General features: G+C 42.0%; 2 protein-coding genes across 4 annotated transcripts in view; both read left to right on the forward strand.

Annotated features, from left to right (window-relative positions):
• DAPK2 (death associated protein kinase 2) overlaps positions 1 to 15,636 on the forward strand; it is a 34,569-nt gene extending 18,933 nt beyond the window's left edge. For 2 of the 3 annotated variants that reach the window (XM_064722412.1, XM_064722410.1), the window contains exons 4-10: positions 1,346 to 1,484; positions 2,891 to 3,020; positions 4,124 to 4,172; positions 4,855 to 4,881; positions 7,783 to 7,935; positions 9,384 to 9,429; positions 10,340 to 11,864. In XM_064722412.1, coding sequence (XP_064578482.1) covers positions 1,346 to 1,484; positions 2,891 to 3,020; positions 4,124 to 4,172; positions 4,855 to 4,881; positions 7,783 to 7,935; positions 9,384 to 9,429; positions 10,340 to 10,975 — 1,180 coding nt within the window. In that variant the 3' untranslated portion in view covers positions 10,976 to 11,864. Of the gene's footprint in view, positions 1 to 1,345; positions 1,485 to 2,890; positions 3,021 to 4,123; positions 4,173 to 4,854; positions 4,882 to 7,782; positions 7,936 to 9,383; positions 9,430 to 10,339; positions 11,865 to 14,290; positions 14,381 to 14,556; positions 14,638 to 15,157 lie in introns of those variants that run through there. The other variant, XM_064722413.1, reaches the window with a different exon arrangement.
• A 3,639-nt stretch (positions 15,637 to 19,275) lies between these two features.
• The window catches only part of HERC1 (HECT and RLD domain containing E3 ubiquitin protein ligase family member 1), a 100,241-nt gene continuing 97,073 nt past the window's right edge, over positions 19,276 to 22,443 (forward strand). The window contains exon 1 of the mRNA XM_064722661.1: positions 19,276 to 19,293. The gene's annotated coding sequence lies outside the window, so the exon portion shown is untranslated. The remainder of the gene's footprint in view (positions 19,294 to 22,443) is intronic.

Raw genomic sequence — 22,443 nt, forward strand, 5'->3', positions numbered from 1 at the left:
GGCCAAGCACATATGGTAATCTACAGTGAACTTCAGCTTCAAAAGAATGGCCCCAGTATTGCTGGGTAATTGAAGAAGCTGTCCTGGTGTTTAAAAGAGGATTTGTCTGAAATGTTGACCCTCTCCCATACTCACAGTGCTGGCAAAACCATCTCCTCTTTTCAGAGAGGTCAGTTCTGCAGGTGCTGGTTCTCCTGTTCAAGAGAAGTGCCAGGTCCATTGCTGTGAAGTGCAGTTTGGCAGGCACAGGGCTTCTCTTTCCTTCTGCACATTGTCCAGGGACTTGGCCCAGCTTTCTGTGGGGCTGCTGTTCTCTGTGTCCTGGGCCCTGCCTGGAGCCTGCTTTGCCCAAGCAGAAGCAGCCTGGAGGCAGGTTGGATTGATAAACCGGTGTCTCCTCTACAGATTCTCTCCTCCCCAGTGTTCTCTACAACAAAACCTGTACAGAAAGGCTGATGGTAGTGCTGAGACCCTTGGTAGGTGTCACCTAGAAAAGAAAATCAAGAGATGAAGTAACAGTCTCACAGGTTGAGTAACTGAGGTTAATAGAAAGGAGAAGGTGGCAGCTAAAGACAGTAGTTGCAACGTATTTCCGGGTCATATGAGCTTATTTTGTTTGCCAGGTATTTAGTTGTAGCAATTAAAGCATCAAGTGACTTCTGCCCAGGTGAAGGGAGGTAACTTCTGCCAAGGTGAAGAGTCCTGCCTCACATGGATTAGAGAAGTTTCTGATCATGGGAGAGGTGAGAAAAAAAATCTGGTAATCAATGGGCAAGTCACTATGCCCAGTGTAAGTCTCTGGAGCAACAAGGCACCTTGTCACCAGCAGGAGCAGCAGAGGAAGCTAAGACACAAACCAAATGTCTTTGTGGCTTTGGACATGCTGTTCTTGCTTGCAGTGGACTTGTCCTTGCAGGTTGTGCAGCTGTTGACAGTGGCTTCCTGTGGAAGAGGCAGAGTAGGGAATCACCCTGTTGTCACCAGCAGTGTTGTGTGGGAGCCTGGGGTCAGAGCAGTGATTCCCCAAAGACCCCTGGAGCACCAGTTGTGATCTGACTTGTCTGTGACTCCAGCACCTGAGGAACTGAAAGCATTTTGACCTGCCAGTGCTTTTTGACAGGCCAAGAGCTTGTTTTCCAAAATGACTGTAGAGTCTCTCAGGCCCTTTGCTTGCGCTCTGAGCACAGGTGGTGGTGCACCAGCACCCAAGAGTAACAACTGTTTGTGGGTGCCCCCAAAACTGAATCTGAATGAGAATAAAACTATAACATTAATGAAAGTGTGAACTGTTATGGATTACAGTGCAGGAGATAGATAGCAGGATGTTTTTTGGTGTGTTTTGCAGGGTTTCTGGAGGAGAACTTTTTGACTTCCTGGCACAGAAGGAATCTTTGAGTGAAGAGGAAGCAACCAGGTTCATCAAGCAGATTTTGGATGGTGTGAATTACCTTCACTCTAAGAAAATTGCTCACTTTGATCTAAAGGTAAAGATGTTGATTTAGTCTTTTGCTAATTTTGGTATTTAATATGGGTAAGGTCAGGTGGTTACTGAAGATGTTGCAAGAATTGCAAGGTAGAAATCAGAAAGCATAAGTAAAGAATCATTAAACTGACAGTGACTATCAAATGACCTATTATATATTCACTAAATAACTCTCCTAGGTTTTAAAGGACTGGGTGTGGAGTTTAGCAAGTGTTAAATTAGAGATGTATTTTTAAGCAGTGATCTGATCAGATAGAGGATAGTTCATCATTATCTCATCATTTGACAGGGCTCCATTGCCTGCAGTGGAGCTCTAATGGTTTATACCACCTAAGGGATAAAGCAGTCCTCCATGAGGTAGTGACAGTGACTTTTTCTGTATCTGTCTGTTCTAAAGAAGCTTACCTTATGTGTCTGTGGTGAACATATATGCCCTAGATCCATGAAAGAAGCCAGGCTTGTTACCCTGAGGCTAACACATGGTTGGTCCAATGACTGTGAGAATCAATTATTCATGTGCTCTGTTTCCCAGTGCAGCTCTGACTGAGAGAATGTGTTAGCAGGAGCAACTTCCACGTTAGATTCTGCTCTGGAAAAGCCAGGCAGCTGCCAGCAGGGAATCAGACTCTCTTGCTCCTGCCCTTGAAGTTATGATTAAGTTATGAGAGATGAATGCATTGAAGCTCATCATGGGAGATAAATTGAACCCATAGTTACTGTGAAACCTGTGAATTCAGGCCATGCTAGGGAGCAGCTAAGGATGAGAAATTTAGTTGAAGAAAGGACTTTATGAAATATGTTGGATCTGGTAAAAAAGTAGAGTCTGTGGTTAAACATGTTCGTTTTGATTTCACAGTTCAAGCTTCAGCTTTTTCTTACAATGCTGTGAGAATGCCACATGTTCTTTTAATAGCTTGGTATGATCTAGGACCTCTGACCCCAACTGTTTGCATTTTCTGGACTGTTCAGCTGGTAAATCCTGAATCTTTTCTTGGCTTTGTTGCAGCTGTGAATTTAATCTCATAGGGAAATTGTTTTTTCCTTCCCTGAATAGGTTCAGTATTTACCAAAACATCTTCCATTGGCTTACAATACAGTATAGGGTCAACTAAGGCCAATATTATGAAGTGTAAATTCCAAGAACAGATCAGTAAATTTGCTGTCAGCAAAACATTGTGCTGTGCAGCTGTCACCCAGGGCTGGGCAGTAGCATTTTGTCTGCAAACACCTGCACTGCTTCAGCTGCCTGCTACCTCAGTCAAAAGAACTGTAAATGGTTAAGCACAGGGATGTTTTTCTTGTTCTATGATGATGTATGTGCAAAGGAAAAAAAGCACTTGAAAGCTCTGTTACTTTCCAAGACATTAATATTTTAATAACGTAGTTCTATCTTTTTGTCATTTTTAGCCTGAAAACATTATGCTTCTAGACAAGAGTATCCCTATTCCACACATCAAACTCATCGACTTTGGCCTGGCTCACAAAATAGAAGATGGAGTTGAATTTAAAAATATATTTGGAACTCCAGAGTTTGTAGGTGAGTGACGTGTTCCTTTGTCTTACTTTGCAAATTTCAGAGGAAGTTGTGACATCTTGTCAAAGTTAAAAATTGAGGGATAGAAGTAGTTTTGATCTTATTTCTGTCAAGGCCACTTAAATCTAGAGGTTTACATTATTTTTCTGGAATAAGCAAAGGTGCTTTCTGTAAACCACAAGTACTACTCTTGTGAGATTAGGCTGCTGCCAAATAAATATTTAGAGATGTAAATTCAGGATTGGGATTGTGAAGCTCTGCATATACAAATTATGATCTTTTTACTTGTTGCCTGGGATAAGTAGATCTCTGCATTGTGGTACACGAGTACACAGTTACATGGGTGTCTGTCATTGCTTTGTAAATAAAACCACCTCACACTGTACACCTGCTGAGTACCCTCATGTCCCCTTACATTTTTCCATGTGGTTCTCTTTTTGTTCCTCCCTGGTCATAATTCTGATCTGACTCGCCTGGATTTTAAGTTATTCCTGCTCCTTTCTACTGGTTTCTATTTTGGGGTTTGTTTGGGGGCTGGGTAGAGAATTGTAATTAATATTCCAGTTAAACACAGCTGTTACAGATTATTTTTTTCAACTTATTTCACCCTTGCTCTTTTCTCTTGCATGCAGTCTTATATGGGGATGTTTTCCAATGAGGAAATGTTTCTTATAAAGATAACAGAGTTTGACATGGATAGCAGTGTAGTCTGGCAAGTTATTTCAATCTCTTGCTCAAGGGCTCTTTCTGACTGGCATTTAACGAAGTTGCTATAATGGCACCAGTTAAAAAACAAAACAAAAGCTCATGCTTAGGGGCAGCAGCATTCTTGTGAGGTGAAATAATTTGTTATTTGTTGTAATTTGCAGTATAATTACTATATAATGTCTGTTTTCCCCTTATTCTTGAGTTGCATTATGCTCCAAATTAAGCTATGTAATCTCTTCTGAACAGTTGTATTTGGGCTGTAAAATTATAAACAATGTATTCCCTAACCAACTCTTCCCTCTTCCCCTTCTCCCTCTTGGTAATTCTTGGCCTGCTACTCCAGCCTGGTAAAAATTTGTTCCCTAAGTTGCTGCTGTTTGATTAAATGTTTCTTACAGCTCCAGAAATCGTAAACTATGAACCCCTTGGGCTAGCTGCAGACATGTGGTAAGTTTTATAATGTGTTTGTGCTTTCTTTTCCTGGTTACTGTACAATTACTTTTTCCTATTTTGCTCTTAAGAGAATCCATTGCAGCACAACAAATTAAAAAAAAAACCCAAACAAACAATAACTTAAATACAGTTAATGAGTCTTTGTTCTGTCATTCTATTTTTATACATTATTTTAAATTAAAAGATAAACATTTAATTTCTGCAAAATGACATTGAAAAGCTGGAGTGGTGGCAGTTTTGGAGTTAACTGTTTGCCACTGTCCATGCAGAGGAGCACTCTGAGAAGGAAACACATTCCTGCAGAGCTTGTGACAGCTTTATTTGTAAGAGCCCTTCATGCAGAGAGACCTGTGTACTAACGTAATGGGAAGGCAGGCAAAGGAGGTCACCCCAAATCAAACATCCTGTTTCTGCTCCTCTGTGTTTCATGTGTGCACTGTAGTAAGTACCCACTGAGTAGAAATACACAGACTTCCAATATCCACATTACTTGATGTTATATGAAAAATTTATTTTTTCCTCAAAACCCTGTTCTGTAAGAGATGTTAGCAGTTATCTAAAGTCACAATGGCTCTCCTGCCTCTATTGCAGCTACTATTGACTGTTGTGTATTCTGCACATTAGGAAGAATACAGGTGATGTAGAACCCCTACAATTAATGTCCTTTGTTTTTTAGGAGCATAGGAGTCATCACCTACATACTGTGAGTACAACAATTCCCTCCTGCAGAAATGTTCCTAAAGCTCTGGGCACTGGTACAGAACAGTTCTTCCCTTCAGCCATTTAGGGACCTGCACATGTGTGGTGGGCAGGGGTTTGTCTAAAAGACAGAGGTTATCCTACAGCCTTTTCCATTTAAAATAAGGAGTAAAGGATATGGGGCATTCTGAGCAGAAGGAAAACAAATGTCCCCAGCATCACTAGGCTTTTCTGCATTTTATGGGATCTCATCAGTTCCAAATGGAGGATGGAACTGTAGAGGATGGAAAAGCCAAGAAGATGAATAGCTCCTGGAATGACTGTGAGTTACCAGTGTGAGAGCATAGAAACAGAAAGTGTAACAGTCCCATTTACAAGTTGGGTTATTTCAGGAGGAAACAGTGAAGTTTTTATTTGCTTGTAAAGGTAGCAGTCTAGATTATTATGCATAAGTAAGGTCACCCATTTCAAAAAGGTGAATTTAAGCTGAAAGAGGAGCAGAGAAGTTGACCCTGGAAACTGATAATTCAACTTACAGGAGGAAAAAAAAAGGGTTTGTTAAAGCTAGTAAAGCAAAGGTTGGTTGGAGAGATCATCATAGTCAGTAGGCATAAAGGAAAAATAGTTCACAGAATACTTTTTAGATGCAGATTCTCTTTAGAAGAAAAGTGTGTCACTTGTGAATAAGTAAAAGGAGGGAATTATGAGGTGCTCAAGCTCTCAAAGAAATGAGTTTCTGTGGGCATCTGAGGACAAGTAGTTGAGAGTTTTAAAATGGAGCTTGACAACTTGGGAAGCTACTTGTGTGAAAATGAATGCATATAACAGAGGAACAGCACTCCTTGCTTTTCCTCTCCTTTGACATGAGAATTGCAGGAGTGGACAGTGATCCCAGCTACTTCCATGGAAATCCTGTGACTCCTGGGGAGCAGGGAGCTGACACTGCTTGCTGGGAATGTTGCACCCATGGCTTTGGCTGGTCCTTGTGATACTCAGAGGAATAAGTCTTCGAGGAGGTGGACTCCTGTATTAGATGGATTTGCTCTACACATTTCAGGTGTCAGGACAAGTACAGAGGCTTGAAGGGGAAGGATTGTCTTTTCAGTGTGGAAAATAAATCTTGGCCTATGCATCAGGGTTTGACCCCAAAAGCTGTAGAGGAGAGATAGGGTCTGAGGAATCAGATTCAGTGCAACAAATTCCCTTCTTTTCTGCAGTGCAAAGAAAAGTTTGGGGTATTGGTTGAGCCCAAGCTTAAGTAAAGGGATTTAAAATACTGTCCAGACCCTTGCTTTTTGTCAGCACTCTGACCTGCACTGACACACCTGACCTTGCCAGGACATTAAACTTTGTGAATTTGTAAAATGGGTGTTCCTATTTGATGAGAGAAAAACTTAGGAGTTGAGGTCAAGCAGCAGATGGGAATACTTAGCCTGTGATTAGTGATGCACAGAGCCAGCTGCTCCTCAGATCTTCCTGTTATCCTGAGGGAACGGAGAGAGGGAGTGGTTCCTGTACTGCATCCAGCACAGGAGAGCTGTTTTACCTGCTTGGCTGCTAAGGATTGTTGTGGTCATTAAGGTAGAAAAATGTCTCCACACAAATCATCAGGAAAAAAGAGCACACTTTTTACAGTGGGAGGGATCAGCTTGCATGATAGGCTGTGGATGAGAAATTTGCATGCCTTGAAATCATATTGCCTCCTAATTTTAAAGCCTTTTGCTCAGAAGTGTTCTGAATAATCGGGGTGTGTCTATGATGCCACCTACTTTAGCAAACGTGGCAGCAATCAAATGGATGCCATCATCAGGTGTAGAGTTCAAAATGCATCCAAGTCCTCAATTCAGTAATTCTGCAGTGATTCAGTGGCTTATAAGGCAAAGCCTTTATTAACTGAGGTCTGCTGGTACATATTTACAGGCACTGAGTCAGGATATGACAAAAGCCAGTTGCATTGGATATTCCCATTTCACAGGTTTCAAAACTGAGCCCCTTTCTCAAAAAGAGAAAAAAAGAAAAAATCAGAGAATAACAGACTGTTGACTTTGGCTTCCAATAAAGGGTCAGAAGGTGGAATTACAGCTGCTTCATGGCATAATATGGGGAAGGGGAAGAGAAGCCAAGGCCCTAGCCTACTTGTAGCCAGCAGAAATGGAACCAAACCTTACCAAGGCTTAAGAGAAAGTATGTAAAACCCCTGAAGAATTGAGACTGACTGTGGTTTATGAGAGGAAATTTACTGCATCAAAGACAACTGGAGGACCTCACTCATGCTCTCCTGCCTGTTTCAGATGCTTTGGTGGTGTTGTGTGATTGTAGAGGGGGGAGGAAGCAGTTTATGCACTTGAGTGTTTATTCTGTGGATAAGATCACATATGGTAGCTGGGAATTGGGCTGAAAGGCTGGGGTGGTCCCATCTAACTGAAAGCATTTGTCCCATTATCCCCCAGTATTCCCAGCCAACCTGGTGGTGGCAATACAGACAAGGTTTGTTGAGAGTGGGATCATGTAAGCAAATGGTTTAGGATTCAAAACCTCAGTTTAGTTCCCTGGAGTTTGCTGCAGTCCTGTTTTGAGCCTGCTGCATTCTGAAACTGTTATCAAAGCTGGACATAATAGATAAGCACAATAATAGTCCAGAAGATGATAAGAAAAGGAGTGAGATCAATCTCCTTGGTATAAATAACATTTCCCATAAACCAGACTTCTGCAAGTCAGTATCTCCAGGCTCCTTCTCCCCCAACACAAAGAGATGCTGACTTGCAAAAGTTTTTCCTACATGGCAGAGCTGCTTCAACAGAAGAGCCACAAATATCCTAAGAGTATATTCCACGGTCACTGCAATTTCATTAGAGGATTTCTGCTGTTTATTTTACCAACTGATTCGTCTTTCTGGCTCATCTAGGCTTAGTGGTGCATCACCTTTCCTTGGAGAAACTAAACAAGAAACACTTGCCAACATCACAGCTGTGAATTACGATTTTGATGAAGAATTTTTCAGCAATACTAGTGACCTGGCAAAAGACTTTATTCAGAAACTACTGGTGAAAGATACACGGTAAGCAAATATTCAGAAAGACCCATTTATCTCTAAAATAAACCTGGTGAAATGTGGCTTGACAAGTGAAAAAGCTTTTCTTGCAGTGTCTATTACCAGTCAAGAGCAAGACAGGTGGATGCTGCTGTGACCCTAGTTAATCACTGCATCCAGAAACCCTGAGGAGAGGAACCAAATCTCCTCAGCTAAATGCCATGTTCAGGACTGAGTTCTCACCTGAGTCAAGCTGGCACAATAGAGTGTAGTTGAAGGGCTGAAAATGATGTGCACAATCTTGAGTTCAGGGTAACCACCACTCCAGTGTTTCAGTTTCTTATGACCTACTCTACCAAGGAGGTGATACCATCCCAGAATATGCCCCCAGTGGTGCAATGCCAGAAAAATCAGTACATGTGCTGATATGGAGTTGTTCTAAGTCTCTGTATCTGTGGCAGTCACCTAAGGGTTTGTGTGACAGCTATGAAGATCTTTCTTCCCAGGTTACAGGAACCACTGTTTTGGGTGTTTTTTGGTTTTTTTTTTTTTTGTTTGTTTTTTGGTTTTTTTTTTTTTTTTGGGAGGGGGTGTTTGTTTTTTTTTAGTTTAATTTTGTTTTGTTTTACTTGCTTTTAATAAAGTGCTCACCAAGGTAGCATCTCCTTCCCTGTAAACGTTATTGTCCTGGAGGAAAGTCAGGCCATTGTGATTCTTTCTAATGCCTTCATTAGGGGAGAAAATAGCTATGAGAGAGAAGGAGCTGTTCAGTGAAGATTCTGCAAATCATCAGGCCTCAGTGTGGGGTAGAGTCAGTGTTTGATGAGAGTTTTGCACAGGTCTAGCAGCTCCAAGGAGAACTCAGTGCTGTTGGTATTTGTCCCGTGTGCAGACATGGTGCCTGTGCAATGCTGTGCTTCTGTCTTTGATTCTCAGTGCTCTTAACATGCTGTTCACCAAACTGCTGCAATGCAGAAGGAAGTTAGGTTTGATCCACTTTGATTAGGATTAGTACTCCTCAGAAATGCTGCTTTTAGGAAACAGCAGCTCCTGCAGTGCTGTAATACTGTGTTCCAGAGGACAGCTTTGGTATAATTACTGTTGATTCAGACACAGGTGCATCAAAGGTGTATAGCAAGAATGTATTTTTTAAGCATGTCAGATGAACAAAACAAAGGAATGTTGTGTAAGTTTTTATGGAAAGGTGCACAAAACTACAGGTAGATTTTGATGAAATAAGAATTAAAGTTGTGAGGAGTAAGGACAGTTACCTGCTGAAGTTTAGAGCAGTAACTAAACTGCACACAAGCAGTGTGCCTCAGGGAGAAACATAAACTTGAAATTTGAGGGTTTTTCCTGGAATTATCCTGATAAAGGCTTCATAGGAAGCCCAGGAAGAGTGTGGGTCAATGGGCTTCTGTACCAAGTATTTATCATTCAAATCTTTGGGATTTTTTTGTGTTGTTGTTTTTTAGGAAGCGGCTTACGATTCAGGAAGCTCTATCTCATCCATGGATAACGGTAAGACTGAATAAAGAAAAAGACTTTGCTTTTTTCCATGAGCAAAACAGAGATCATATTCTCACTCTTACTGGTGTGTTAAATGGAAAACTGCCCCCTAAGTACTTTTTGATTGATGCTGGGTGACTCGAAGAGATGTACAGGGAGAAAATTGCTTGGGTCTGACCAAATCCTTGGATTTCTGCAAATTACTTCCTTTATTATGATAACATTCAAAAAGAGAGTAACAAAGATCTGATGTTTATTGCACATTACAGTACCCATATTGGACTGGGCTTTGCATTTTTCCATTCCTCTCTGTTTGCATGGGCATATACTGTGTGTTGGCTTTTGTGTTTTCTGGAATTGAGAGTTGACTGCAATCAATATAAAAAAATATGATTTCTCTGGAGAGAAAACTGCTGTGTACCCCGTGTTCTGGTTTGCTTACATTTGTGTGTTGGTATGTATTTTTTTATCATAAACATTGCTTGCTTATGTGGGTAAGTCTCTTACTGAAAATACATTTAGCTAGTCTCAGCATGACTAATGACGATTTTTGAAATTCAGTTTTTGCTTTGCATTGCACAAAACATTAGTTGGAGTGGTATTAGAGTTGTTGGTTTTCCTCCTACAAATATTGATAGCTTTGACACTGTTAATTGCTAAAAATTAGCATGAAAATAAATTGCAGCCATGTTGTTTGCACTCATCACACTGGAATGAAAGCATTTGTCACATTCAGGTCTGGGCTTATGTGTTTGGTGTTTGTTTCTTTTAATCAAATGCACGAAGGAAAATCTTTGTGAGCAAAGAATCTCCCAGCATTGTGGAAGCCCTTTGTCCCTGCATCCTTTGTGTAGAGTTTTTGAATCGCTGCAGCCTTGTAAATGTTCAGTAATATTGGTTCCTCTGTCTGACGACTCACCAGCTGAAAGATGAAACCAAAGTCCAGGAAAACAAGAAGGTGGAGAACGCGCAGCTGAAGACGAAGCGCCTGAGGGAGTACACCATAAAGTGCCACTCGAGCATGCCCCCCAACAACACCTACATCAACTTTGAGCGCTTTGCCCGCGTTGTAGAGGACATTTCCCGTGTGGAGCAGGGCTTCAGCTCCCTGGCTGCATCCCACGATTCCTTGCAGGAGGACATGGATGCTCTGCTTTCCATTTATAATGAGAAAGAAGCTTGGTACAAAGAAGAGAGCGAAAGCGTGAGGCACGCGCTGTCCCAGCTGAAGTACGAGTGCCGTAAGGTGGAGTCCCTGAAACGGCACTTGCACGAGGACACTGAGGCTGTCAGTGCCACTCTCACAGGCGTCTGTGGGAAATATGCTGAGCTGCAGAGCCACTATGAATCCCTCAGGCAGGAACTTTCTGAGGAAATCAAGTGGATACAGGATTTAATGAGCAGTTTTCAACTGGAAAGTGAAGCCTGTGTGAATGGAAACTTTCACTCTGTTTTCAACAAAGATATTAATGAATCACTAATGGAGCTGTTAAATAGATCTTGCTGTGAAGAATTCCTTGCAGGGTTGAATCTTGATGTGACAGAATCCCATCAGTAACACTGAGATCAGGCTAAGTGTAGGGTTTGTTGCTTGTTTCAATGTACATCAGTTTAGAAAGGTTCTGGTGCATAGATTCTACACAAAAACATGACCTAGACTTGAAGTAGAAGTTGTGATGTATTGCACAAGCTGCTGACCAAGGCCATAATCTCCCAGTGGTTTGTAGTGTTGGAGTTTTGGTTTTTTTCTTGTGTTCAGTGTCTGAACTTGCAGGAACAAGATTATCACAGTGGTATGTGATAACCAAAACCTTTGGTATTGCCTATACCAAAGGTCTGGTTATCACATTACCTTGGCAACACCAAAACCTTTGGTATTGCCTATATTTCACTCTGCATAATGTATTACAGTTCCTAAAGATTACTAGGTAATTAATGTGGAATAAAGAATAAGTCAGTCTGTACTGACTAGAAACTGAGTGCCTGGAAACTGATAAAAAAATCCTCTTATAGCATCTTTGGTTGGCTGAAGGAAACAGTTGGATAGCCCTGCTGCAGACAGTTCTATACACCTTATGATACAAATATTTGTAAAGGTTAAATCTGTAAATTAAAGCAAATGGTGTAATAATTTAGCTAATACTGTGAAATGGCTGTCAATGAAGAATTTTAGGATTAGTGTTTAGGCCAATTGTGCAGGGTGAACTCTTTTACCATCAAAGGTAAGGTGAATTTTAAACTGAAGGATTAATCGACAGCTGAGTTTCCTGTCCTGTACCAAAGAAATTCTATTCAAAAGACACCATTGGGAACTTATAATGATCAAATGACTGTGCAATTTTGCAGTGCAAATGTCAATTTTAGACTAAGTGATAATATATTCATCTGGTTTGTTTTCTACAGTGAAGATTACAAAGCTACAACTAACTTAATCTCTGGTGTGGCATTTGAGACTAATGTTCTTCCTATAAAGATTTGTTTTCCTTAGGTTTTACAAAGTAAAAGAAAACCCAGCCTTGAATCATGCCCTGCTGTTTTGTATTTCAAAGAAGTCGTTTGATTATACTGTATTAATATGCACAGATGTACCAATCTCATTTTTGAACACAATAAATAGTTATTTATGCAGGATGCAGTTGTTCCCTGATGGTCAGTGACTGAAAAAGACACCAAATTTCTGTGGGCATTTGCTGCATGGTGACTGTTGTGCAACTACAAGAATCAGTGAGATAATAGCTCTAGTCCAGCTAGAGTGAATATTTACATCTATGTATTAGAGTATATCTTTCACTGCCCCTCCTCCTTTTGCAGAGAAGTTAATGACCTAAATAAACTGAATTGTTGCTCTTCCTAACATGATTAAGAATAATGTTTCCTAATTTGAGATAAAAAGATAAAAGCATACTCTCATCTAATTTTTTGCAGAGTACAGTGGACCCATTTACTGCTGTGTCCTCACAAAGATGTGCAGAGGCTGATGCAAATTCAGAATTGTGAAAATAGTTATTCACTTGGGATATTGTTGCTCCCATCTGGAAGGAGGATGGAGACTGGATGTGCTCTCTGTGTCATTGTTCTTGGCACAATATGTGAAATTTTCAAAAGCTTCTATAGTGTAGATAGCCAAGATGTGACCCTGGCAAGCTGGCATTGATGGCTGGGGACAATTGGGCTCTACTGTGACAAATAGGATTGAGCATTTTGCATGTGTCCATTTTTATTGTTTCAGAATGCTTCTGCAGGTTTCTTTGAGCTGGAAGACCCATTCTAAAAACTGTCCAGGAGAACTGGAACACAGGATTTTATTGTCAGGAGGAGAGAGCCTTAATTCCTAAAATGTAACTTAATGCCTGGTGGGAGTTAGAATTTGCAGAAAACACTCTCAAGAAAGAGAGTCTGCCTCCCCTCAGCCATGATCTCATATTCTTTGTTCATATTGATTTTCTTTACGAACAAATGCACTGGCATGATGAGAAGGAGCATTAAATGAGGCCACCTTGTTCCTGAGCATGTTTGGGTGAGGGCAGTGTTGTTGTGACTCTGTCCTTGAGGCTGCTCACACTCTGCTTTTGAGAAGAGATCCTGATGATTTGAGAGAATGACAAGGTCACTGAGTTGCAGGGTACCTAAAATGAAGAGGTGGTTATTAGCCCTCTGCAGTAAAGTGAGTTATAGAGGCAGTGGTGGTTCTGAAAGGGCACTGGGAAATTTTTCATAATGATTGTACAGCTGACATTTAGCCAGTGACGTTTTTTCCACTTCAAATTGATTTCTGCTCGCTTGTTGCACCAAGCTGGCTGTTTGCAGCGTGAGGAAATTATATTTAAAGCTTGATTGTCCCAGTTCTGTTGAATGCAAATGGTGTGTACATCTAAATGAGAAGGGGGCCCAGCTGATAGCTTGGCTCCTTGAAGTGCTGCTGAGATACCTGCAAAAATGCTAAACCTACAGCATTTGATGAGAAGAGTGAATTTGTTGTCTCAAACGTTTTAAATTATTTTGCTGAAAAAGATGTTTAAATCCTCACTGATGTGTTTTCCATTCTCTTTTGGTACTCTTGCTGTTTCAGGTGCATGGCTTGGCTGCATTCCAGCCCAGTTCAGTACAAATATTTCTGTGTTATCCACCTCCTACATACGCAGATCAGAACAGCTGGAATGGTTGTCACTCCATACTCTTTGAAGGGCTGATTCCTGGCCTTTCTCTTTTCACTCTTGTCTAATCTGGTTTTGAACCATTTCTTTCTTGCAATTTGTTAGATTTGGTTTTAAGGTTTATGCAAATTTTGAGGTACTTTTGGAATTGAAATGTGCTTCATTTTCAGAAGGACCGTGTCAGGATTTGTGGAACATCTGTTCCTTAACACCAGGTTGATATCCAAAGCTCTAGGCACATGTCTGAATTCTGATCTATATTCCTCTTTATTCCTATTTTTCAATCGTCAGATATTGCAATTATTGCCTGGGTGTCAATGCCTTGTGCTGTCATGCTCTGGCTATGGTTAAAGGGCAAAGCTGATAGCATGTGTCCTTATCACTAATACTACATGACAGCTACCTTTGTTCCATTTTATTACGGTGATGTCATCTAGAGAAAAGGGAGATGGGGCAGGTGTGCATGAGAAGCACCTTAGCAACTTTACAAAGTGAAAGCATAGCCTTGGCACCCACTAGTTTTAGGATCTTATTTGTGATCAAAAGGGTCCTGTCTAGGCCCAGAGTGGGCTAGATTTAATTCTTTTTGTATGAAAAAACCTGTATGAATCTGTAGCTTCCCCAGCTTTCTTTCAGCTAGCTCCAGTTCACATGAGGTATCTTGCATATTTTATGCACCAAAGGGAGCTGAAGAATAAAATTGCTCTTTTATCTTCCAGCCCATGGACAAGCAGCAGGCTTTGGTTCGGAAATCATCTGTTGTTAACCTGGAAAACTTCAAAAGGCAGTATGCTAGAAGGCGATGGAAGGTACGACAACAAGCCTTTAATCCTTCTCACATGTGGCTTCCCAAGCCTGGTGGGATCAGAGGGCAAGATAGAGCTTGAAAGTAAAATTGTAATAGGCAGTAAATGAATGAGATGTGTTTGGATATGTCTGCACTGGCTGTGTGTGATCACATTGGTTTTCCTCCCTCTCTGCACAGCTCTCGTACCGCGTCGTTTCACTGTGCAACCGCTTATCGCGCTCGCTGGTGAATAAGGTCCTGACACAAGAGGAGAGTTTGGTAGGTGCATTCCTCACACAGGAAGAAGAGAAGAGCCAGTCTGACTGTGCAGTCATTTTTGCTGTCCTTCATGGATGCACAGCCCAACAAGACAGCAGTGGCTTGGAGTGGGAAACCAGAGGGGACCATGGCATCATGTGTGTCTTTAATGCTGCTGTATGTTGTGTTATTGTGACAGGAATCTTGTGCAGGGAGAGCCAGGGACATGATGGACCTTCTAGGGGCTAAGCACATTATTGTGTAAAGGAGCAGCCAGGAGCCTGCAGATGATGTCTGGATCACAGGCAGTGACCATGGGGTGTGACTGAGAGCTGAGCAATTGCAGGGGAGCTCACTGCTTTGTGCCCAGCTCTGTGATGGAGGGTGGGGGACCCTGGCACTGCCTGTGACCTTCTGAGTGAAACTTTATGGGCTCTGTTAGCTCTGCTCTTCTCAGTAGATGATACTGACAATACTGGAACAGTATGTTTAAGAGCATGGTATCTGATTTACATGAGACTTTGTGGCCTTTCTTTTTCAGAGAAATTGTGAAAGTGACAGTGAGGATCTTTCACAAAGGAAAGCCCCTCCTCAGAGGAGAAGCAGCATATCATAATGGGATGAGAATTCCATGGGCAGGAGACAGGAAACTTTCATCCTTGCTGAAGCAAGCAGCCCTGGCAGCAGACTTGGACTTCTTGTCTGAGTCCTTGGTATGATGCTTCTTCCTTCTCAAGCTACCCCAACAACTGGACAATGGTCTTAAATGCCTACTAAGCATTTTAGAAAATTGGGAATCAAGATTCCCAGGGAAATGCTATAGCACAAGCACCAGTTGGAGTGCTTTTATGTGTTGAGTGTTTCAGTGATACTTCAGTGATACTGATGTCAGCTGCACTCAGGGTGTAGGGTTTCTACTGACAATCTGTACTGCAGAGTAATTCACATTCCACACAGTGGTTAAGACTGTGGGCATTATTATTTCAGTCAGGGACTTGCTAGTGAGTAGTAAGGATTTTTTTTAAAATTCAATTTTTATAATTGTTAATAGCATAAATATTTCATGGCATGTATCTGACAGGTTTTGTTACCTGTATGCAGTACTCTGTTATTGCTGCCACGGAAAAGAAGATCACAATGTCATTACATATCATAACCTTGATTTTGTGAACCTGGCAGTAAATAGTTCTGAAATGCAACAAGAACTGTGCTCTGGCCATGGTCTCTGCCTGAGGATTAGCACAACTCTCATTGTTAGTGTGAGTGCAACTGACTGTGGCACTGAGGTAGGCCAAGGCACTTTTTGGATGAAAAAGAGAAAAAAATTCTGTAGTGATTTACATGCACCCAAATACAACATTTTCATGGAATGATGACAGGATGCCTCACCAAAAAAAAAAGGACATTTCTAAACCTAAAGCATGCAGAGAAATAGTCTTTATTAGACTTTGTTATTGCTGTCAAAATTATTTCTTTTCAGCAAATTGGAGACTCTTTAACACCTATTTGTATAGGTGCTGTTTACATGTAGCCCAGACTGCAGACATCTGTATTTTATTCAGGGAGTTGTATCCAAAATTGAGGAAATAAGCACTTTGATATTGATGTAATATCTTTGCACAGGCAAGTTGCATCATTTAAAATATATTAGTTTCTAAGCCAGTATTGTTCAATTGGTACCAAAAATGTGCATAGACTGGGATATTTTTTCATTGAATGTATTTGCTGTTAGAAGTTCCTATTTATTTTGTGATTTAATGAATTAAAAATCAGAAAGCAGGTCTATTAGAAACAACTATAGATGGACAAGGAAACTGATTTTGTTTGGCTTTACACTTGTCACCCCGAGGCTGAGGTTTTAGAGCAGAAGGTGTTGAGAAGTAGTATCAGGTTAATTTTGATGGCTTCCAGTTTCTAAGAAATAAATAAAAAGATGCTACTTATATTTGTAACTTTGTATCCTTGCTGAGTTGGAGACTAAAATGCAGTTGATAAGGAATTACTTCTGTGAAAGGAAGGAAATGTATGAGAAGCTTTGGAGGAGAGGCAGAATGTAGGATTTGATGGAAGAAACATAAAATGAAGGAGGCGGTGGGAGGAAAAAGGCAGTGGAGAGGAGTGAGTATGAGAAGTTTGTGGAGCTGATCCTGGACTGGGAAAGTTGGAGGAAAGGAAAGAGAAAGTGGATATATGGATTGTGGAAGCTGGAGAGTGAATGTTTCTGCAAATATGGCACTGCATTTTTATACTAATTTCTATACATTTTTATTTAATTTCTATTTATTTTATATCTTATGCTGCCATAGCCTGTGACATGAGCTGGTCAAAGGATGAGTTGCAGGGCATGGGCTCCTCTTTGTATTCAATTAAAAGGTTTCTGTTTCTGAACTTTCTGTGTAATTCTTGAGACAGAATCCTCAAAAAGTGTTGCAGTAATGTGTCTATTAAGAGGGAGCAGTAACAGGGAAACCTGAAGTTTCAGTGTATCCTAATTTCAGCTGAAATAGAGTTAATTTTCTCCTTAGTAGCTGGTACAGTGCTGTGTTTTAGATTCAGTATGAGAATAATGTTGATGATAATATGCTGATGTTTTAGTTTTTGCTAAGTAGTGGTTACCATAAGTCTGGACTTTTCAGTTTTCCTTGTTCTGCTGGTGAGGAGGTGCACAAAAAGCTGGGAGGGACCATAGCCAGGGAGAGCTGACCCAAAATGGTCAGAGGGATATTCCAGCCCATGGAATGTCATGCTCTGTATGTAAACTGGGGTGAGTTGGCTGGAAGCCAGTGGTCACTGCTCAGGAATGGGCTGGGCCTTGGTCTGTGGGTGGTGAGCAGTTGTGTTGTGCATCACTTGTCTTTCCTGGGGTTTATTCCTCTCTTTTCTTTTCCATTATTATTCATTATTATTATAATATTTTTCTTTAGTTCAGCTACAAAACTGTTCTTATCTCAGAGTAATCCTTAGGTTTGCTTTCCAATTCTCCTCCCCACCAGGGCCAAGAAAAGGTGAGCGAGGGGCTCTGTGGGGTCTAGTTGCCAATGGGGGTTAAACCATGGCAGTGTCTGGAGGGAATCTTTCATAAACAGAACACTAAAAATATCTATTTGGATAAAAAGCCTCCCAGCTTACCTACCAAATTTTGCTTTCTGCTTTCCCAGGGATGTGGAAAACCAAACAGACTCCAAGCCAGTGGTATTTTTCTGAATTTTTGGACTTTGAAAACACCTCTGGCTTTCAAATTTGAGATTGTGGGATGTGTATGTTATGTAAATTACACTTCTGAAAATTAAGCCCTGGTTAAAATAGGTGTTAGGTTGTTGGATCAGGATTGTGCTGTCATGGAGATGGGGCTATTCTCATGTAAAATCCTAGCAACTATTGAGAAAGATGGGACTCAGCAGAAAGGCAGACAGAGTGCAAGGATGTATGAAGCTCTGGCTTATTAATTCTACCTTTATAAAGATGTAAGGTGGTGTTTTAACAAAGACATTACAGACAGCTCACTGATCAGTCTTCAGTCATTTTTGTGCCCAGATGAGCTAAGGCCAGGCCTTTCTCTCTGGCCCTCAGTCATTGCACACGGCTCCCAAGCAACTTCATTGCACAGAAACCACAGCACACAGCACTGGTGTCCATACAAACCCTTCCCTGACTGTTCCAGGTAGGAGCATGCTGCGAGTGTAGAATCTCTTGTACTCAGGACTGATGTTGGTGATGCATTAGGAAGCTTCACGGTGTTTTCCCAGCTGTGGTGTTCTCTGTGTGTCCCATGGGGTGAAGCTCAGCCTGCTCAGGGAGGCACAGTGTAATTGTGCTGCTTCCAGCCCTGGCAGGACACCTGCTCCGTGCAGGGCTGCTTCTGATACTCACCACCAGGGCGTTTTGAACAACATACAGGTTCCTTTCAGTAAAGGGCCAAAAAAAAAAAAGGGAAAAAAAACAAACCTACTTGGAAGGAAAGGGAACATTGAAAGAATTTTCTGCTTTGCTGGGAGAAAAAAAAAATCTATTTTCTATGTATTATTCTGTTTCTGTTTTGCATTACAGAACATGGAAATGAAGTGATGTCTGGGAAAAAAAAGAAAAAGCACAGTAAAAAAAAAAAAACAAACAAAAAACCCACAAAAGCCCACGAGTATTTTTATTAAAGTATGGCTATTTGGCTAGTTTTATTCTTATTTTAGTAGTGATGTTTTTTAATCTACATATATTTTTTATTAGGAGAAACACACTGATTTTTAATATTTTTTTTGTTTGTGCCTGGAAATAGTACAGACTGTCAAAAATAGCAGAGATATTTGTAATTTGCTAATAAAATATTGGAAAGCTGGACGGGTGTGTGTCTGTGTTTCCCGAGAGCGGGGCCTGAGGCGAGGCCCCTCAGCCGCAGCTGTGGAGCCCAGGAGGGCGGGAAGCGGCAGCGGGCGGGAGCGGGCCGGGGCCGGCGGCTCCGGGCGGGTTTGTGCCGCCCCTGCCCGCAGCGAGGGCCCGCTGGGCGTGAGGGGCTCATCGGGGCGCAGGTGGCGGGAGGGCAGCTCTGGAGCTGCGGAGGAGCCGCCGCCGTGGCACCGGCTCGCCTTTTGGTCCGAGAGGGCTTGATGGGCCCGGCTGACCGCGCTTCCCCCTCAGGAGCGAGGCTCCACAGCTCGAAGCGGGTCCCGCACCCTGGACAGCGAGGTAAGCCCAGCGACTGCCGAGCCCAGCAGCTCTGCTCTTGCTGCCCTCGCCTCTGGTCCGTGCTCTCTTACTCCATTTACTTTCACTTCCTCCTTTTTTCTTTAATAAGAGCTGTTGTTCCTATTTATACTTGTATGTAAATCAAGGAATTTGTATGTGCAGGGAATATATTTAACAATGTTCAGTTGAGAATCAAAGAACTCGGAGGCATTTCTTTTCCCTCTCTCGTTTCTATATGATCACTGTAACTGGCTGACATTCCGTATTGCTCACATAAATGTCTACTCTGACTTCACATAAACTTCAAACTGTAACAACTTTAGTGCTCAGATAGTAGGTAATACTTAACTTTCAGCATGCAAATTTCAGTGAGAGGAGTTAAAGAGGGTCAGGTGCACCTTGTTACTAGGCAGGGCTGGCAGGGAACCATTACCTGTAAGTGATCATGAGGCTGATGAAGTGATATTACAGCAAACTCGATCCAGCTGGGGCACAAAGGGTTGGAAGCTTGTGCAGGATGGCCAGATCTGTACCTGGTGTGTTGCTGAGGCTCAGGGGCAGAAGTTTGGTCCTGAGGCAGAGCTCTTGATGAGTTGAGAACGTGAAGGTTTCAAATGGACAAGAAGCCACGGTCCTTGTCACAGTGAGTAACTTTGCAGAGGGAAGGGTGGATTAAGGAGCAGCCTTGGGGAGCCCTGATGGAGTGGAGAATGGGCTTTGGCAGTCTGAGGAGGTGGGAAGGAATGGCTGATCTGGCTGTGGGTCTGGGGCTGCTGTGTGTGCAGGGATCTGTGGCCATGCCCTGTACAAAGTGTACCCCATATCAGAAACATGGGTGATCCAGAAGTCTCAGCATGGATCTGGGTTCTACCTGCAACTCCTTGTGCCAGAGCCTGTTCAAGAGTCTCCTCACAGTGTCACTGCTGGTGTATTTGCTGTTATTTTTGAGGGGTAGGTGCAGAGACTGTTACTGAGCATTAGCTTTTTATAGCAGTTTGCTACAACTTGTGGCCACATCTCAGAGGTGTGACATTTTCCTGTTCTACTTGGAACTGTGCTCAATCACAGCCTTTTTAGGGTGGGATGTATCCACTCAATGGAAAACCCAAGAAAAATGGTGCCACATCAGTACTTCCTAAGATGTTTTTCCCAAGGATGAACCTTGTGAGCTACATGCAATGCTTTGTTAAATATAATTATTTGAAGTCTCTTGTGTGCATGTGAATTGTCTTAATATAACAATTATTTGGTAAAAAAGAAGCTCTTAATAATTCAGTTACCTTTTAAATCTTTTTACTCTATATACGTAAAATATGCTGTAATGTATTGGTATTAAATTTGAATTTAATTTGATCTACTGTTTTGAAGTGTAGAAAAGCCTTTCTAATTTTTAGTTTACAGCCTCTCATTCAGCAAGCAAAGGACAGGAAATGCTACATTTGGTTTAGTCCTAGTTATGTAATTCAAGAGAAAACAACCTAAAGATGGAGGTTTGGTCTTGGTGCTGAGTCTTTAATCTTGCCTTAGTTCATGCTGGGCCTTTAAAAGCTGTAGCATATAAAGTTAAGTCCTCAGAAGTCTGCAACAAGCAAAGTCTGATTTTCAAATGTGAATGACTCAAAGCTCATGATGATGAAAAGTTGGGAATATGTGATGCTGCTCTGTCATCTGGAGTGCTCTGTTTCCCTGCACCTGGATCAAAGCAGGCAGAATGGCTTTTCTGACCTGGCACAGGAGTGCTCTGCGAGCCAGCACTGAAATATGCAGTGTGCCCTGCACAGTGTGTGTCTGTGCCTGGATTTGTGCTCCTATGAGCAAATCAGCAAATTAGAGATTCCAGATCCTTTCCTGAAGTGTGGTTATTCTGCCAGGAGGAGATTCTACAGGACTGTGTAGGACACCTGGAATGACACAAGGCAGGTGGCTGTGTAGCTGAAGTGGATCCAAAGCCAGCTGCTGGGGGCAGGTTAGTTACCAAACGTGGTCTGTCATGCCAGGGGTCACAAGCTGACAGACCTGTGGTTAACTGGTTAACAGACTTGTGACTTGTGGCCCAAGGTCGTGCTCTTACGCAAATACTGACCTACATTTAGTGTTTTTGGGGTTTTTTTAATCCTAAGGACCAAATTCATAGAGCTGTTCCATTTGGCATGCACAACACAGGAAAAAGTATAATGTACAAAGTTATTAATGCAGAGTCTATACTGAGACTGGAATGCTACTGTAAATGGAACCATGCTTATGAAATGACTGATCAGTTAGCAGAGCAAACTGTATAAAATTATTTAGATCTCTAGTTCTGGGCTTTCTAGAGCATGTAAGACAATTTATGATATTTTTGAGGAGTGTATCCTGGTGTTACTGATGGAGAGGTAAAAATAGTCATGTATGTGGAGCTGCAGGGACCTCAGTTTTTGCTGTAGTTGGTAAATAGAGAATTTTGAAGACTGCTATTAGAGGAACCTGGGTAGTGCTGCTTTCAGGAGGGACAGCTGTATTTTCTGCACACAGAGATGTCTCAGTTGCACACAGTGAAGTTGAACCACCGCTTGTTTCCTTCCTGTGGTTTCTTTCCATAGTTAGCTGTAGCAGCTCCATTCCAGAAGTGATTTCCTGGGTCTCAGTGCTCAGAGCCGATGGTGTCCTCCCCTTGTTTTGCTTTGAAAGCTGACGCCATTTAGTCACACACAATGGTGTGTGCTCAAGGCGTTTGAGCAAAAATACAGAAATTGTCCTTGTGTGCCTTGTGGCTACCAGAGGTCTCACCTCTTCTCAGCCGAGAGCCCTCAGCGCCAGGGCAGTGACAAACGCTCTCTGCCTGCGCTCTGAGCAACCCTGGCAGAGAGGGAGCCAGAGAGAAGCCGCAGCACCGCTGGTCGCTGTGTGGAAGGACTTGGCCATCTGTGCAGGAGGAGCTTGGTGCTGGTTGCAGGTGACAGGTCAGGCTGCCCCCAGAGGCAGACACTCTCCCACGGTCCGGTACAGCTCTGAAGGAAAGAAGCCTTGAAAGAGGAGTTTCAGGTATGCCTTTTTTATTCTATGAGTTATCTAGGGCCCATTAGTAATTATGGAAATGTTTTTCTGTTATGTGTAGAATGATGAGGTGCTAAAAAGCTTTTTAAAATTTTTTTTAATGGTGGGGAAAAGCAC

This window comes from Zonotrichia leucophrys, chromosome 10 (genome assembly GCF_028769735.1).
Source record: "Zonotrichia leucophrys gambelii isolate GWCS_2022_RI chromosome 10, RI_Zleu_2.0, whole genome shotgun sequence".
Lineage (NCBI taxonomy): Eukaryota > Metazoa > Chordata > Aves > Passeriformes > Passerellidae > Zonotrichia > Zonotrichia leucophrys.